Source organism: Schistocerca piceifrons, chromosome 1 (assembly GCF_021461385.2).
Source record: "Schistocerca piceifrons isolate TAMUIC-IGC-003096 chromosome 1, iqSchPice1.1, whole genome shotgun sequence".
In the NCBI taxonomy this organism is placed as follows: domain Eukaryota; kingdom Metazoa; phylum Arthropoda; class Insecta; order Orthoptera; family Acrididae; genus Schistocerca; species Schistocerca piceifrons.
Window position 1 is genome coordinate 985207009 of NC_060138.1, and position 19939 is coordinate 985226947.

Consider the following 19939-nt stretch of genomic DNA (forward strand, 5'->3'; position numbering starts at 1 on the left):
ACCGTGATTCGTCACTCCACACAACGTTTTTCCACTGTTCAATCGTCCACTGTTTACGCTCCTTACACCAAGCATGGCGTCGTTTGGCATTTACCGCCGTGATGTGTGGCTTATCAGCAGCCGCTTGACCATGAAATCCAAGTTTTCTAAAAAATGGTTCAAATGGCTCTGAGCACTATGCGACTTAACTTCTGAGGTCATCAGGCGCCTAGAACTTAGAACTAATGAAACCTAACTAACCTAAGGACATCACACACATCCATGCCCGAGGCAGGATTCGAACCTGCGACGATAGCGGTCGCTCGGTTCCAGACTGTAGCGCCTAGAACCGCACGGCCATTCCGGCCGGCCAAGTTTTCTCACCTCCCGTCTAACTTTCATAGTACTTGTAGTGGATCCTGATGCAAAAGTTTGTATGTCATATTCATGTAAGGGTGGCCACAGCTATCTCCCTTTTAACTTTACCTTAAGATGTAAGTAGGCTGAAATGACATGGGTCGCTTACTGTTTGTTTCATAGCCTGAGGGAGTTTAATGTTGCTGTACAAGATGAGGTTAGCAGATAATTTCTACAGCAACGGACGTCACACATGATGCTGCCAATAGCTGTCCAACACATCCCTTACAATTGCCATCCTGGAGCAGCGACCTCCCCCTTTCCAGGCAGTGTGAACTGAGTTACAGTTAATATTCATTATATTCATGATTAAAGGTGTATTCATGAGTATAGTGTGCTGCGTGTGACAATACTTGATAAATGTTAGTCCCATACGTTGCTTTCTTTCATCTTCTCTAAATTTATGATCATATAAACTGTGTATGATAGCGTTAAGATTTATTAGTTCTACCTATATTGGTATTTAAACTCAGTAGTGTAGTGAGTTCAATATTCTGTATTTCTGGTGTGTTTATACTGCTTTGGGCATTTAGGTGGACATTTTATTTTTCTCTCATCATTTTCTTTTATCTGTGTTCAGACTACAATTGGTAATGTTATGTTATCTTTGAGTGCATTTCATTTGCCTACACTGCTTTGCTTTATTTGTGCTATATTACTTCCTGTTTGTAATTTTTTTTCATACATGTTTCTTATGTGCTCTTTTTTGATTATGTGTTTGTAATTCGGCTGCACTGTAGGTTAAGGTATAAGAATGTATGTTTCTTACCTTCATTTTTTTTCTGGTGGGCCACCCCCCATTACTGCTTATTTTCGTAAATTCTTTCAGAATTTAGAAATAATTTTCATGCGGGAATGTAAGCATGTATCGAGTAGCACTGTATCGGTTATGATAACATCGCTATGGTCTCTTCTTTGTCGTTGTTTCGCGCCAGAACGAGAGAGAGTCACGTGGTGGTTTTCTAACCATATGTTTGGCGTGAAGATGTTAAGGAATCAGGCTAAGAGAACAAGTAAATTTTGTGACTATAAAGGTGTTTGATGCTGTGTAATTATTCGTCTACCTCACGAGACGTAATCCGCGGTTCACGAAGTCAAAAACCGCGAGAATAGTCGTGAGAACATGATTAGATGCCCGCGAGCATTCGCGCCGGTAAATGAAACTTGGATTACCTATATTGCCACGAACGCCACTTCTGGATTGCAGTGTGGCATAATGTACTGTGGTGTAGTGTTACTGTATGTATCAGTGTATCAACATATTTGTTATTTTGTGAAGAGTGTAACAGTGCAGCCCTGTGTAGCGCAAGTGTTAAAAAAAACATCAATAGACTATACTAGGCTAAAATTTGAATTTTGGTAATTGGCACTCCTTTGTACCCCTTTCATATAACGCTAAGTTCTGTTTGTATGTATGTCCCGTGATTAATGTGATCACGAAAAGAAGTATAAAGTGAGCTCTAACATGAAAATAAAGCGATTCTGGAGCTATGTCCATATGACACATTTCACCATGTGTGACGGGTGTTTCCTGAAAGTTTGGCCGAATCTTTTTGTTACGTCCGTATATTCTTCACTATACGCACTAAGGTTGAACTGCTATTAGCACAGATTCCGTCGAGAAAGCGTCAAAGTTTTCTCAAAGCCCACGGGTCAAAAACTAATTGGTATTTCATACTCACCGCTTCGTTTTATATTTTCGTTTACATCTTACAGATGGTCCTTTGTGCTATATTGACCTTAAAGCCAGATCGTTTGCTTTCCTGATTAAAATTCGCGTAGTGATAATTTTAGCGAATATTCCATACCTAAACGACAGAAGGCAAATATATATTATAAATTACTTCAAATACAGAATTATTGGAATAAGCTTCAAACTAAAGCGCTGGATTGATGTTCCTGTGTATAGTTTCTCTACCTGTAAAGCAGGCGCTCCTTCTCAGAGTTAGATAGAGATAGTACGAGAAGGTCGTGAGGGTAAAACTCCCATAATCTGACCACAAAAGATGGCAGGGTTATCTGTAAAGTGGACGACAGCGACCGTTGTGATGTAATTCTGTACATATTGACAAGATTCGTTGATACCTTCCCCAAAACAGTTAATCAATTTTCACATCCTACAGCTTCAATTTCACTTTTCATAACGTTTGCATGTATTTACAAGTTCATGCTTTGAACGGTTTTGTAATCTTACTTAAATGCGGAATGTTAGTATTTTCACTATCGCATATCTGTGTTTCTAATTCATTTCTTGAATTATGAGGTAATTTTTGGATGTCTTGGAATGCTTGTACTATTTTGTTCGTGGTTTTAGAGTCGTAGAAATTGTCATCTTAACAACGAAAATATGGTTTTTGCTCATCATGAGATTCTGTTTTACGTGCTTCGCACTTCCACTTAGTTTATTTGTTTCTCATACCATGTTTTCATCATAGCTCCTCACAGTATCTCATTAGACATCTACAAATATTTTTCATTAGGTCTGCGCATTCTACCATGTCTCAATTGTCGCATGCTTGGAGTTTCCACCTTTTTTGTATGATTTTAATTTCCTCTGATCACTTCGTATCTGCAGTATGTTTTGTTGTTCGCACAAATTCCTTTGTTCAGTAACTGCTTTTTTGATTAATATCGCTAGAACCTTAACTTTATAGCACTTTAATACGAGAAATGAATCATTTAAAGCTAATACTTTAGACATCGAGTTATGAGTCACGGTATTTTCGAATCATTAATGTCATACGGCACTATCAAAAAAGTACTTACCACCGTGAACACCATTAAGCACTTCAGCAGCTCGTGGCACGGACGAAAATTAGTCTATGGCTACAGTGTAATGAGTTAATTGAGGTATTTCTATTCCGATGGTATACAGGGTGAGTCACTAACTATTGCCACCTACAATAGCTCCATAAGTATGATAGTAGTTGAAAAGTTTATGAGACAAATGTTGCATAGAACAACGGGGACCACAATATGACGTTGGTTTTTTGTTGCTAGGTGGGGTTGCGTCAGAAATATGAAGGTCAACTTTGTTTTTTTAAATGGGGTGCTATAGTATGGTACTTATTTTCTGATAGCGGCTATCGAGACGAATCCAATGACGTGTCAACGAAGGTCACAAAGGTGCCATGAATGTCCATTTACAGGAATTCGAAGTGATGACCATTGCTATCAATGCTGTGCTGCAATCCTTTTATCATGGATTGAGTGGTATTCCTTATCACATCGGTACTAATCGAAGCATATGTTTTGACAATTCTCTCTTGCATATCTTCAGGTGTAGTTGAAATGTCTTTATAAACAACGCTTTTTACGAATTCCCACAAGTTATTTTCGATGTACTGACCATACAATATTTAAGTCTTGTTATAATAGATTTTTAGGCCTACTTCCAAATTTTTCCAGTTAAAGTCATGAATTATTTGTATTAGTGGCAAACATGACTCACAACAATATAGCGTAGATGGTGTAAGTATGTGACACTTAATAGTTACCCCATGGTACTCAACTGTCAATACAAGTAACAATACACCGTAAGACAAGAAAAGTCGATGCACCACGAACGAATTATCCGAATGGGCCGGAAATCGGTAAATGTGATATACATGTAAAGACAAGCAAATGATTATTATAAAATTTGAGAACAATTAGCCGATCAATTCAAGATACAGACCTTCACAAATCGAGCAAGCGAATGATTCGTTGGTTCACCTCTGGCCCTCATCCAAACAGTTATTCGACTTGACATTGATTGCATTATTGGACGTCCCCCTGAGGGATACCGTGCCACAGTCTGTCCAACTGGAGCGTTAGGTCGTCAAAATCTCAAAGTGGTACGAGGGCCCTGCTCATAATGCTCCAAACCGTTGTCCAGAGAGTCTCCAGACATGTCTCCGCTGATCGTCAGGGTTCACTTCGAAGCGAGACTCATCTCCGAGCAATTCTACTATAGTCAATGAGATTCGAAGTCGAATATGGGTCCGGTGACGCCCTTGTACTGCGACAATATTCTAACCCCACCTTCTCATGCTTCATGGCAAACCACCATGGGCTTACATTTCAGCAAGATAGTATCGGCCATCACATGGTGAGAATTTCTACTGTTTGTCTTCGTGCCTGCGAAACACTGCCTTCGCGAGCAAGATCGCCGGTCCTCACCTCAGTTGAGAACGTTTGGAGGATTATGGGCAGGGAACTCCAGCCAGCTCGGAATTTTAGCGATCTAAACCACCAGTTGAATATAAATTTGGTATGATGTTCCTCAGAAGGGCATCCAACGGCTCTATCAAACTTTACCAGGTCCAGTAATTCCTTGCATAAGGCAATAGACGGACCAAATCGTCATTGGCTTCCCCAACTTGTGAAGTTCTATCTCTCGAATAATTCATCCAAATTTTTTGAAAATGCAATCATTTCTTTGTGTCTACATGTGCGTCACACACACCTGTTTCCGTCACATTCGGATGATTCCTTCGAGATGCGACGTTATTTCTTTTCGTCTTTGTTTCAGAGTGTATTTATGGAAGATTCAACCAGTTCTTCGATTTTAACATTCATTAATAATGTAAATGTACGATTTTAGAAAAACAGTCTAGATCACATCTAATGGTGATTGGTTTCTTTTCAAGGGTGAAACATCATCAGATCGTACTTTGTAATAAACAGGGTGGTCCATTGTTAGTGACCGGGACAAATATCTCACGAAATAAGCATCAAACGAAAAAACTACAAAGAAAGAAACTCGTCTAGCTTGAAGGGGGAAACCAGATGGCGATATCGTTGGCCCGCGAGATGGCGCTGCCATAGGTCTAACGGATATCAACTGCGTTTTTTTTTTTTTTAAATAGGATCCCCATTTTTCATTACATATTCGTGTAGTACATAAAGAAATATGAATGCTTTAGTTGGACAACTTTTTTCGCTTTGTGAAAGATAGCGCTGTAATAGTCACAAACATATAAGTACTTGGTATCACGTAACATTCCGCCAGTGCGGATGGTATTTGCTTTGTGATACTTTACCCGTGTTGAAATGGACCGTTTACCAATTGCGGAAAAGGTCTATATCGTATTGATGTATAGCTATTGTGATCAAAATGCGCAACGGGCGTGTGCTATGTATGCTGCTCGGTCTTCTGAACGACATCATCCAAGTGTCCGGACCGTTCGCCGGATAATTACGTTATTTAAGGAAACAGGAAGTGTTCAGCCACATGTGAAAAGTCAACCACGACCTGCAACAAATGATGATGCCCAAGCAGGTGTTTTAGATGCTGTCGCGGCTAATCCGCACATCAGTAGCAGACAAATTGCGCGAGAATCGGGAAACTCAAAAACGTCGCTGTTGAGAATGCTACATGAGCATATTTCTATGCACCAGGAATTGCATGGCGATGACTTTGAACTTCGTATACAGTTCTGCCACTGGGCACAAGAGAAATTACGGGACGATGACATGTTTTGCACGCGTTGTATTTAGCGACGAAGCGTCATTCACCAACAGCGGTTACGTAAACCGGCATAATATGCGTTATTGGGCAACGGAAAATCCACGATGGCTGCGACAAATGGAACATCAGCGACCTTGACGGGTTAATGTATGGTGTAGCATTATGGGAGGAAGGATAATTGGCCCCTATTTTATCGATGGCAATCTAAATGATGCAATGTATGCTGATTTCCTACGTAATGTTCTACCGATGTTACTACAAGATGTTTCACTGCATGACAGAATGGCGATGTACTTCCAACGTGATGGATGTCCGGCACATAGCTCGCGTGTGTTTGAATCGGTATTGAATAGCATATTTCATGACAGGTGGATTGGTCGTCGAATCACCATACAATGGCCCGCACATTCACGGATTTGACGTCCCACGATTCTTTCTATGGGGAAAGTTGAAGGATATTTGCCATCGTGATCCACCGACAACGTCTGACAAAATGCGTCAGCGCATTGTCAATGCATGTGCGAACATTACGGAAGGCGAATTACTCGCTGTTGAAAGCAATATCGTTTCACGTATTGCCAAATGCATTGAGGTTGACGGACATCATTTTGAGCATTTATTGTATTAATGTGGTATTTACAAGTAATCACGCTGTAACAGCATGCGTTCTCAGAAATGATAAGTTCACAGAGGTACTTGTATCACATTGGAACAACCGAAATAAAATGTTCAAACGTACCTACGTTCAGTACTTAATTTAAAAAAATCTACCTGTTAGCAACTGTTCGTCTAAAATTGTGAGCCATATGTTTGTGAATATTACAGCGCCATCTATCACAAAGCGAAAAAAGGGGTCCAACTAAAAAATTCATATTTCTTTACGTACTACACGAATATGTAATAAAAGTGGGGATCCCTATTTCAAAAAACGTAGTTGATATCCGCTTGACCTATGGTAGCGCCATCTAGCGGGCCAACCATAGCGCCTTCTGGTTTCCCCCTTCAAGCTAGACAAGTTTCCTTCTCTGTAGTTTTTTCGTTTGACGCTTATTTCGTGAGATATTTGGCGCGGTCACTATCAATGGACCATTCTGTAGAGTATTATAAATAGAGAGGGACATATCAAAAAAATATGAACAATTTAATAGAAATGTAATAGGAAATAATGCGCAAGTTGATGTGTGGAGACAGAAGTAGAGGAGTCTCCAGGTGCTGTCAACTGCTGGAGAAGCAACAGTGTGGAGAGCTTAAATAGCGGATGCTCCATCCCTTAGTCATCTCCACAGGCCATGTGTCAATGTTTATTTAATACACAACGAAAAACTTTAGTTACTTACTTAAAAATAGGTTGTAAGGTTAACAAATATGATATATGTGACGCAAAGAACTGAAACATAAATTAGGATGTAATAAAAAGCCGATAACCTACACGGTCTTCTACGTGCAGTATGTATATATAAGGCGTCACGGTTTACTTACAAACGATTATAACGCATCAACGAAATTTTTGCTACTAGGTTGCTTATTGTACCTAATTACAATGTCGGTTTCAGTCGCTTACGGTAGAAAAATACAATATATTAAAACGAAAATCAACACAGTCTAAGAAGCCAATAATGTCGCCATTTCATTGTCCCCTACAGCCCGATGTGCATTTAAAGGATCCAGCTGGTTGCTGAGCAATGTGCAGCATCGCTAGCTGTTAAAAATGTTAATATACACTCCTGGAAATGGAAAAAAGAACACATTGACACCGGTGTGTCAGACCCACCATACTTGCTCCGGACACTGCGAGAGGGCTGTACAAGCAATGATCACACGCACGGCACAGCGGACACACCAGGAACCGCGGTGTTGGCCGTCGAATGGCGCTAGCTGCGCAGCATTTGTGCACCGCCGCCGTCAGTGTCAGCCAGTTTGCTGTGGCATACGGAGCTCCATCGCAGTCTTTAACGCTGGTAGCATGCCGCGACAGCGTGGACGTGAACCGTATGTGCAGTTGACGGACTTTGAGCGAGGGCGTATAGTGGGCATGCGGGAGGCCGGGTGGACGTACCGTCGAAATGCTCAACACGTGGGGCGTGAGGTCTCCACAGTACATCGATGTTGTCGCCAGTGGTCGGCGGAAGGTGCACGTGCCCGTCGACCTGGGACCGGACCGCAGCGACGCACGCATGCACGCCAAGACCGTAGGATCCTACGCAGTGCCGTAGGGGACCGCACCGCCACTTCCCAGCAAATTAGGGACACTGTTGCTCCTGGGGTATCGGCGAGGACCATTCGCAACCGTCTCCATGAAGCTGGGCTACGGTCCCGCACACCGTTAGGCCGTCTTTCGCTCACGCCCCAACATCGTGCAGCCCGCCTCCAGTGGTGTCGCGACAGGCGTGAATGGAGGGACGAATGGAGACGTGTCGTCTTCAGCGATGAGAGTCGCTTCTGCCTTGGTGCCAATGATGGTCGTATGCGTGTTTGGCGCCGTGCACGTGAGCGCCACAATCAGGACTGCATACGACCGAGGCACACAGGGCCAACACCCGGCATCATGGTGTGAGGAGCGATCTCCTACACTGGCGGTACACCACTGGTGATCGTCGAGGGGACACTGAATAGTGCACGGTACATCCAAACCGTCATCGAACCCATCGTTCTACCATTCCTAGACCGGCAAGGGAACTTGCTGTTCCCACAGGACAATGCACGTCCGCATGTATCCTGTGCCACCCAACGTGCTCTAGAAGGTGTAAGTCTACTACCCTGGCCAGCAAGATCTCCGGATCTGTCCCCCATTGAGCATGTTTGGGACTGAATGAAGCGTCGTCTCACGCGGTCTGCACGTCCAGCACGAACGCTGGTCCAACTGAGGCGCCAGGTGGAAATGGCATGGCAAGCCGTTCCACAGGACTCCATCCAACATCTCAACGATCGTCGCCATGGGAGAATAGCAGCCTGCATTGCTGCGAAAGGTGGATATACACTGTACTAGTGCCGACATTGTGCATGCTCTGTTGCCTGTGTCTATGTGCCTGTGGTTCTGTCAGTGTGATCATGTGATGTATCTGACCCCAGGAATGTGTCAATAAAGTTTCCCCTTCCTGGGACAATGAATTCACGGTGTTCTTATTTCAATTTCCAGGAGTGTATAATGATTTATGACTAGCTAGTAAACTGTGAAGTATTATTGCTTTCAAATTAACTGACACACTTTTTTATATTATATTTTAGAGTTCAGACTGAAAATAAGCCACTGATTAGCATTACATTACAGCTAAATATGCTCTTAAAATTATTTCTGTGTCTCGTTTAACTTACTTTATGTTAATTTTTGTTTTAATACATTATGTTTTGCAATGTATACTTACGCTAAGCAACTTAAGCCAATGTTTTCATTAGATGCCATATGGAAGCTGGTAACAAAAATTTTATACACGCTTTACAGACTTTGCAAAGTAACCAGTGACGCCTTATATGTATATACTGTCCCGTAGAGGGCAGTGTAACTTATTGCTCCTTTGTTGTGCGTTATTTTATGTTTTAATTCTTTGTATCACAGTTATGACAGTCGTTAATCTTACAGTTAGTACTATAAACAGAGATCACTATTAAGTTAGTAACTAAAGCTTCTCCTCACATATTCGATAATCATTCATTCTACTGGTTTCCAATGACATGTAGCGACGACTACAGGGTGAAGTTTCCGCTATTTAACCACACCACATCGTTGCTTCTCCAGCAATTAACAGTATCTGGAGACTTCTGGACTTCCTGCTCCATGCATCCATCTCGAAACACCAACTTTGAGTATAACTTCCAATTATATTTTTATTATATTGTTTATATTTTATCTGTATGCCCCTCTATATTTATAGTACTCAATGTTCCAGAGGACGGTCTGAATATGTTCCGCCTTTGGACCAAAAGTGGACGCCAATGAATATTATTTATGTGATCTAAATTGTTTTTGTAAGTACAAGTGTAAAACTGATCGCTGTTTTCCCAAAATATTTTCGAAAGCGTGAGATAGAAGTGTAGTGTTAAGTACAGAATACTGAGTTGCACCCAACTGTTAAAACTCCAATTACAATTTTTCTTCAGATTGGCAGGAATGAAGCTATGAATACTTGCTACTTCTGGGTTATCAACATTCCTTTTTTTTCTACAACGGGAATAAGGATTTTTTTGCAGAATGTCATAACATTTTAAGATTTTGGTTCGTGAGCTAAGAATACAGGTTACAGATTAACATCGCGTTGGGAGTGAGAAAATGAAAGAGAGAATAGTAGATTGGTGATGAAGGAATAAATCGGGCATGTCCTTTCAGATGGGGCTGTCTCGGCACTCTGCTGACTTAGGGCAGCAACAAACATCTAAATTAGGATGTCCAGAAGGGTATTTGTACCAGGTACCAACCGAATTCGTTGTCTTGAATACCACAGCAGTTGTTTCAGAAGCTCACTACTTTGTACTTTGACTCCAGGATCCGTTTCTTCAAATTATGGGCGAGGCAGATCTAATTTGTTATACAGCAAAGTTTTAGTACAGATTAATTAAATTACATACTTTGTTACATAATTGCTATTATAGATTCAATAATGATTTCCAAACTTTACTAATGGATTAATATTGTGTTTTGACAGACATAAATGTACATGGAATATTTACACATTACGGTTCACATGTAATTCTGTAGCATTTTTAGACTGTCCCTGGCTTATTTCCTTCCGTGAAACTGTTAATTCACCCATAAAACTGCTGCAGCAAAAACATTCTTTCTTTTTTTATCTGTAGAAGCACATTTAACTAGTTAAATATTGCCACACTACAGACAGGAACTTGAGTCATTATTGGTTGTTGCATTTTAAATTTCGAGAAGTCAGTGGCGCTGCAAGAAGCGTCGTCCAGTGGTAGCCCCTCGGCCGGCGAATATTCTCATCACTGCCACCTGGCGGCAGCTGCCAGCACTATCAGCCAGTGCAGCAGCAGCCCCGCCGACGGAGGAGAGTGGCGGGTTGCCGCGCTGCGGACGGCAGGGGCGCTGCGGAGTCGGAGGTCCGCCGCCGCACTCTCTGTGGAAGGCACAGCTCGTAAACAACTCTTTCGTTAACAGAAAAGCAGCAAACATAGTCACTAATTTTACACCATTCGTCCGACTATGAAATAGAATCTACAGAAACAAACATAACTGAACTAAGACGGTAGTCATGGATCCATTGAGGTTTTCTGTTATTTAAACCAATTTCTCCATTGCATGTTCTAGTTTCTCTGTGGAATCTGTATTGTTATGCGAGTTCTGCAATGTTACTGAGAGTGCGTGGTCAGATGCCCCTGTTGGCGCATGTTTGGTACTTTTACGGCTTCAATTTGGCATCACTAGCATGAGCCCTGATCATCTGATGCACCGACATTGTTTTGTTTACAACCTCAAAAATACATTTGAAGATGGTGAGTCCGCTTGAATCGTCCACATTAGTTGAACAACGTTCTGCTGTTCGTTTTTTATTTGCTGAAGGCGAGAAACCAGTGAATATATACTGTAGAATGTCTCAAGTTTATCGTGAAGATTATATGAATCATGCACATTTTTAGAAGTGGGTAGAGCTGTTCAAGAATGGTCACGACTCAGTGACTGACGAACACCGTTCTGGCCGACCAGTTGCAGTTTCGACTCCCTCACTTGAAAGTCGAATTTATAACGTTATTCGTGCCAACTGCCGTGTGACTGTGGAAATGACAGTTGATAAGGTTCAAGTTGGTACTGGTACAGTTCATAACATTACTTGTAACAAGCTGATGCACGCTACACAGGGAAAGAAGGTTGAGAGTGTGTACAGAGGTAAAGGAGCGTTATGAAAGGGAAGGTGAGCACTTCCTCAACAAAATTTTAACTTGTGATGAAACTTGGGTTCACTATTATTATTAATAATCAAAAAGACAAAACATGTAGTGGAGGCACACCAACTCACCTCTCAAGAAAAAACTCAAAACCCCTGTATCAGCAGGAAAATAATGTTGACGGTGTTCGGGGATACAGAAGGTCCAGTTTTTTGTGATTATCTCGAAGAGCAGGGTACAATTGACAGCCAATACTACTCGGATTTGCTTTTACACAAGGTGAAGCTAACCGCGAGAGAGAGACGTCGTGGATCTCAGAGGAGAGGTATGATTTTCCAGCAAGACAACGAACGTCCTCTTATTGCTCAGCTGACCCGTGAAACCATCGTCAAAATGGGCTGAGAAGTATTGCCTCATCCCCCTTACAGTCCTGATTTAGCACCTAGTGATTTCCATTTGTTTGGTGCACTGAACGAGGCATTACGTGGAGAGGTTCCAGAACAAGGAGGACCTGAAAATGTTTGTGGGAAATTGGTTCAAATACCAAGATAAAGAGTTATTTGCAGCCGGAATAAAAAAGAATGTATCCCGTTGGAACAAGTGAATAAATGTTCAAGTGAATTATGTTGAAAAGTAGAAAAAGTTTTGTAAAAATAAACGCTTCTTTCTCCAGACCAATTTGTCTCTTTAATTACTGCTTGACACTCGTATTAGCATGTATTCGATTACATGTACGTAGCACTCGATTTAATTGCAACAGTAATTCTATTTTTACTTACAGCAACTACATTCGTAGTATACATTTTACCTTGAGGTCAAATATCCTTGCATTGGAGTTGGCTAGTTTTAACGAATAAAACATTTTCTTGAAATAACAGAGCTCCTAAGCAGAATCACGACTTGTTTAAATAGATGTTTTATAGTTATGCACAAAAAACAAGGAAAACAGCTGAAAGAGAGACCAAAATAATTATTCAAAAGAAACGAACAATAGATGAAATGTTCTGTCAAGGCACACACACATTGTGGGGATTAGGTTCTTCATTGTCAACACGTAAACTGACCTGGTTGCATTGGTCATATATGGCAGCTGTAACACCCAACAACTGCATATGCAATGCTCTTTGTGGTGTCTCTACTTATGAATCTCCCAAACTGCTCTCCCTGAGGTGTTTCGAAGACATTTTAGTCTTCTTTGCTACTTATACTAACGAATTATTTGGCCAGCTTCGAATTGGAGCCATTGTTTAGAGAAAGTTTTTGCTTGAATTTAAAATATTGACGTACTAGTTTCGTAGATCATTTAAGTGTTCAAGTAATCATTTATACGGATTGTCTTAATAATGTGGGACGAGTCATTGTGCAGCCTATTAATGTATTTCACATTGGTACAAGATCACTTGCATCTGCATGGAACAGTGTACACGTAAGTAAATAATACTTTAACATGATCGGATCAAGACTCTAGAACGAATCTTCTCAGGCTTTAGCGGAGTGTACGACATTATGAAACATTTTTAAAGGAGAAGGAGAGAGATGTCTTGAGTCGTACTTGCATAACGAAAGTATGGAAAACCTAAGTCTGCATGGCGGGATGGGAATATGAAACCTGTTCTCTCAAATGCTAATCCACTTACTGATCCACTACACCATCGTACTTGGTTGTCACAATCGAATATTGCTAATGGCAGCGTGTAGTTGCCAGTCCTGTCTTTTACGGTAAAATGATATGTCAACGGTCAAACGGCCATTAATTTATTTACGTAAGCCCTTCATTCGCACACTATGAGGTACCTCAGTGCTGGTAGGATGACAGTAAGCAATATTGTTTCCAAAAAGAGAATCAGTCCGAAATCCATTGTTGTAGCTTTAGTTAAATTAAAGCTGCATCTCGGTTCAGTGCCCCCACTCCTCCCTCCAACCCCTTTATCAACCACTATAAAACTCACAAATATAAAACAGCAAACACTTCGATCTCCTGGTCTAAAACTGCACTGATCAATCTGAAGTTGTACTTTAGAGGACAAGTGACAGATTTTGCTACAAAAGTCGAAGTGTGCTTGACGGTTGCAAAAACTTAAAATATCGTAGTATCCGATGAACGTTTACCCAGATGGTGAATCAGTACTGTATTTTGTTGTGACATTGGCTTAAGACAGGTCCTTGAAATTAATACTGTCGACACCAATAGCTCCCGATGAGGAGAGAAAGAAAGGTGGTCTCAGCTTGATTCTACTAGCTTGCTTGTAGCAATGTTCCAATTGAATATCTGTATCTGGCTCTCGAATTCGCTCTCGTTTGTCATATGTAATCTAATTTCACATGAGCACATATGTTCCGAAAACTCATGGTATGCACTTCGTGTACTTCTGTCATTTTCCGGTTGTTTGTTCCAGTCGCGAATGATGTGCAGTACGACTAGTACTAAGTTTCCGTTTGAGCTCTATTATCTTTTTCTTCTATGGTCTTTATGTGAACGGTATGTTAGAGATGTTAGAGAAGCAATATGTTTCCAGAATGATTTCGTTTCGGAACCAGTCTCCTACGCTTAGGCTAAGCCACTTCCACGCAATATCCTGTCTTCCAGTATGGATAGTCTCCCAACGTATGCAAGGTGAACTTCAGTGTAGTTGGAAAAGTACCAGAGAGGTTCTGAGGGAACTAAGACTTTTCACTATCCTACAAGGTGACGCTCCGGACAAATACCTTCAGAGGAGACTTCCCACCACTTGCATTCACGTCAGAATTATTATTTTTTTCGAAACGCTTCTCTTGCTATTGCCAGTGCGCATTTCATGTCCTCTCTACTTCGGCCGTCATCAGTTGCCTTGCTGTCCAAATACCCAAACACGTCTACCACATTTAGTGCTTTATTTTCTAATCTAATTCTATCATCAGCAAGTATCCTTGTTTTACAGTCGTTGACGCTCATCCTAAACCCTATTGTCAAGATACTACCCATTCTTTTAAATTGATCTTCAAGTACTAGTTTCGACTATTTATACCACCATCTGGCAAACTAAAAAGTTTAAAATGGTGTATGCCACATGTCAATTATTGTAAAATACGTTATTCTCCACTTGCTGCCACAGTACTATCAAGATTTGTAACATATTTTACAATAATGCCGTAGTGCTCTAGCTAATTTTAAACATTACTTTTTATGAAATCATGACATAACTTGTCGAAACTAGTTGCGGTATACTAAAGATTTAAAGGTCTTTTTTGTAAACTATACAAAAGCAGCTGATGTAGAAGTGTCGCAAAGTGTCCCGGAGTGATACAGTTGGTGTGACTGACCGAGCTGTCATTTGAGTGATCATTTCCTCAAGTAAGCTATAAAAGCGTTCCTTTTCTAACTACACCAATGCGCTCCTAGCTTACATCTCTGGCCCTCTCTTTTCCTTGTCCTCAGACCAAAACACAACTACCCGTACTTCCAGCTTCCAATGGATCATGAGGCAATAGCTGTTTCTACACCTTTAAGTGGCAGGATGACACTCTTAGCTGTTTTCATAGTCTCATTTTTACTGTAATCGTATTCGGTGTCACATTATATCATCTTCAGGACCCTCTATGATACCAGATGACCGTATGGATACCGGGTAATAATCATCATACATATGATAGAGGATATGAGAGTCCGCTTCCATTACACTTCCGCTTGCTAATCCTTACGAGTAGGACGTAGTTTACTTCATCTCCGTCACGGCGCTACGAGTATTGGAAGTCAGATATTTTCGAGAGATTTTGATCTTTGTGAGTGTCTTCCCTTCGCTGAATTCGTCTTTTTGCTATTTTAAGTGTGCTATTCGTAGCGGCATTGTCCATTTCTTTGGTTCCCATGGCGTCCAGGTCTATTCACGTAAAAGTATAATGAGGTTCTTTTGCTTTTTATTTACTTATTTATTTCTGATAAGTCGACGCGTCATGAGCAGCGTTGTTCTCTCGAAATCCACTACTGGTTATTGGTAGATACTTTTGGTTTGACGTCGGGTCAAGTACACACACCATATTTGGTCACCGTGATTTATGTTTTCTTTGTTAAATTTTTGAATTCCTTTACAAGTCGAAAAATTACTCATTTGATACAGTCTTCCTTGCGATCACTGATGTTGCATTCGCGAATGTTCGTGTTTTCTACCTGTCTCCTGAGAATGATAATGTTTACCGTTTGCTTAGGAAAAGAACATTCGCCTTGAACGATGGTACATCCAGTACAAGCTTCAGTGTTATAACGGGATTAGTTCCGTAGAAATGCAGATGAAACAAAATATCTCGTCTCATTTAGAAGTCTGTTGTATATACAATTCACAAAAAATGGGTAGGTGAGGACGTGTGTTTTTCGTAATGAGAGTTGTCAGCTTGGTACCAGTTGTCCGAGAAGGGCTTTTGTTTTTCGATCTTCCCTTGAACAGCAGCGTAAATTCACGGTGGTGACGACGGAGGATGGGTTTGTTGACTGCCCTTTACGCGGATGCTCAAGTGATCCAAAATAAGAAGTGCCGTACACACGGTGGGAGTACTGCTGATGTCGTTCCACCCTGCCGTGCCCCCACCTACTCCTCCCCCGCACCTCGTGCTTCTGCTGATTCTCTAAATGGTAGATAGGAACGATTGAGCCGATAGTTGGGATGGAGGGCTCTAGTGTTCCTTCCATTTCCGCGGATGTTTCCTTTGAATCTCTTCAGAGGTCGGAACACTTTGTGTCGATTCCCTCGGCGCCTGTTCTGGATGTTCAGTGTGTTGAGTTACAACAACCCCCTCCTCTCATCCCCCACCCCCCCACCCCCGGCCTCTCTGTTTCCTCGCTCTACCACTTCCGATGACGGATCTGTCTCCTTGCTCTTAGAGAAGCCGGACTCGGGGATAATTTCGCATGATTTGTCTCCCGTGATGCCCGGTCTGCTATGTGACTGTCTTGTCGACGTGTGACGGTCGCTGTCGGTGGGGGTTCCTCCTGTGCAGACAGCTTCCGATTCAGGACCGGCAATGATTCACTTGGATGTGGTGAACGATCTTCCCACTTTGCCGGCAGCGAACGGTTCCTTGCCACAAGGTAGGCAAAAACAACGAATCTAGTCGGATCTTGCTGTTGGGGAAGAAACAGAAGCCTAAAGTTTCAGCAGAGTGCTGCAATAGCCCCCCATCCCTCAGATTCGTCGATGGATGCGGCTATAGAAATGACAGTCGAGGGTGGAATCAGTTGTGTTTTTTTTCTTCCCGTTTTCACCTGTTCTTATTCTGATTGGTGAGTCATGCTTCCACCTCTGTTACCCTTAATTTTAACAGAACTAAATTTACGTCAGTTTATTTATGATTCTTCTGCTGATATTGTACGTTTACAAGTTTTATTCACCAGTTTTGCGCCTCTAGTTTTGAGACTCTTCTTCATGTAGCACCTGAATGTGCGACGGATATTGCCCTTTATCTTTCATGAGGGTATCCCCATTGTCAGTATTGAATTAACTGAATGTGGTAGGGGGATAGGTTGTGCATATGACCTCACGTAGGCTGTGTTATATGCCCTATCTGGTCCGGGTAGTGCAGTGGCGAATTCGTGGCATCTTTTGCGCATAGTCCTTGGTGTCTCACGTTTGGTGACGATTTTCATTGTGTTTTACGTCCTAGTGATCAATCCTCACATTACAATTTTTGTCGTGCATTAAGTGAATTGGTTCATACGATGATTTTTCTTGACGTGTGAGCACACAGACATCCCACCATGATCAAATATTCGCTTCTACCGCCACGTGTTGTAGCCGTGATAGGACTATGGCGGGGCCGGAGTGGCCGTGCGGTTCTAGGCGCTTCAGTCTGGAACCGCGTGACCGCTACGGTCGCAGGTTCGAATCCAGCCTCGGGCATGGATGTGTGTGATGTCCTTAGGTTAGTTAGGTTTAAGTAGTTCTAAGTTCTAGGGGACTGATGACCTCAGATGTTAAGTCTCATAGCGCTCAGAGCCATTTGAACCAATTTGATTATGGCGGTTGGCTGTACCCACGTTTCCTTTTCTGACCGCTGTGCTCTGGTGGTGACTGCGTACTCTGAATGGCAACCTGCTAAACTGTCTCGTGCACAGTGGATGCTGCATGTCTCCAATCTCATGGATAGCGCGCTTGATGATGTAGTTGGCGCCATGTGGAAGCGTTTCCTCCTCTCCGCTGTGCGTTACTCTTCACTGTTGGACTGATGGACAGATTTAGCGAAGCTGATGCTACGTCAGTCCTTATTATCGTACTGTGCTGCTCCAGCTAAGGGCTTTAGGAGAACTTACGAATTTTGTTACTCTCTCTTGCGTGAATTCTATGAACGAGCGGGTGACGCCCCTCAACGGATCCAAGACGTTCTCCGAATCGTCGCTATTTATTACACTACTGGCCATTAAAACTGCTACACCAAGAAGAAATGCAGATGATAAACGGGTATTCATTGGACAAATATACTAGAACTGACATGTGATTACATTTTCACGCAATTTGGGTGCATAGATCCTGAGAAACCAGTATCCAGAACAACCACCTCTGGCCGTAATAACGGCCTTGATACGCCAGGGCATTAAGTCAAACAGAGCGTGGATGGCGTGTACAGGTACAGCTGCCTATGCAGCTTCAACACGATACCACAGTTAATCAAGAATAGTGACTGGCGTATTGTGACGAGCCAGTTGCTCGGCCACCATGGACTAGATGTTTTCAATTGGTGAGAGATCTGGAGAATGTGCTGGCCAGGGCAGCAGTCGAACATTTTCTGTATCCAGAAAGGCCCGTACAGGACCTGCAACATGCGGTCGTGCATTATACTGCTGAAATGCAGAGTTTCGCAGGGATCGAATGAAGGATAGAGCCACGGGTCATAACACATCAGAAATGTAACGTCCACTGTTCAAAGTGCCATCAGTGCGAACAAGAGGTGACCGAGACGTGTAACCAATGGCACCCCATACCATCCCGTCCGGTGATACGCCAGTATGGCGATGACGAATACACGCTTCCGATGTGCGTTCACCGCGATTTGCCAAACACGGATGCGACCATCGTGATGCTGTAAACAGAACCTGCATTCATCCGAAAAAATGACGTTTTGCCATTCGTGCACCCAGGTTCGTCGTTGAGTACAGCATCGCAGGCGCTCCTGTCTGTGATGCAGTGTCAAGGGTAACCGCAGCCATGGTCTCCGAGCTGATAGTCCATGCTGCCGTAAACGTCGTCGAACTGTTCGTGCAGATGGTTGTTGTCTTGCAAACGTCCCCATGTGTTGACTCAGGGATAGTGACGTGGCTGCACTATCCGTTACAGCCGTGCGGATAAGATGCCTGTCATCTCGACTGCTAGTGATACGAGGCCGTAGGGATCCAGCACGGCGTTCCGTATTACCCACCTGAACCCACCGATTCCATATTCTGCTAACAGTCATTCGATATCGACCAATGCGAGGAGCAATGTCGCGATACGATAAACCGCAATCGCGATAGGCTACAATCCGACCTTTATCAAAGTCGGAAACGTGATGGTACGCATTTCTCCTCCTTACACCAGGCATCACAACAGCGTTTCACCAGGCAACGCCGGTCAACTGCTGTTTGTGTATGAGAAGTCGATTGGAAACTTTCCTCACGTCAGCACGTTGTAGGTGTCGCCACCGGCGCCAACCTTGTGTGGATGCTCTGAGAAGCTAATCATTTGCGTATCACAGCATCTTCTTCCTGTCGGTAAACTTTCGCGTCTGTAGCACGTCATCTTCGTGGTGTAACAATTTTAATGGCCAGTAGTGTACGTCTCTCGCAGATACTGCAGTCCACCAACTGACTGAGCAAGGTGGTATTGTTGGCGCTTTCCACTAATACTACGATTAACTATATGCGGTGGAAAACAACGCGAGATCCTTTCCCGATGATGCTCAGTGATGCTTATTGGTAGGAGCACGCCTGCTGAAAATGCCTGCCTTTCAGGCAGATGAGGTGCTTACTCATACTGCTGCTTCTCCAGCCCTTAGATCACCTGGCCGGCATGCCCTCCCTAAGGAGTTTTATGTTCACTTTCGGCCCCTCTGGTATGCGGTGTTTGCCGAAACGTTAAACTAGTTTATGTAGAGGAGAACTGTACTCGCAGATTTTAAGTTGGGTAAAATAGTATTAATACCGAACTAGTTTCACCATGTCACTGTGGATTCTTTTCTTCCTCTCACTTTGCTTGGTTGTGATTATAAAATAGAGGGTAATCGATAGCAGATTTTCTCTGTTGGGGAAAGTGATTGGAG

The 19939-nt window shown here is 42.5% G+C and overlaps 1 protein-coding gene across 1 annotated transcript in view; it reads right to left on the bottom strand.

Moving 5' to 3' along the window:
* Window positions 1–10524: 10524 nt before the first annotated feature.
* The window catches only part of LOC124776958 (lachesin-like), an 805533-nt gene continuing 796118 nt past the window's right edge, over window positions 10525–19939 (bottom strand). Inside the window, exon 10 of the mRNA XM_047252196.1 lies at window positions 10525–10914. Within this exon, the coding sequence (XP_047108152.1) occupies window positions 10781–10914 (134 nt within the window). The 3' untranslated portion in view covers window positions 10525–10780. The remainder of the gene's footprint in view (window positions 10915–19939) is intronic.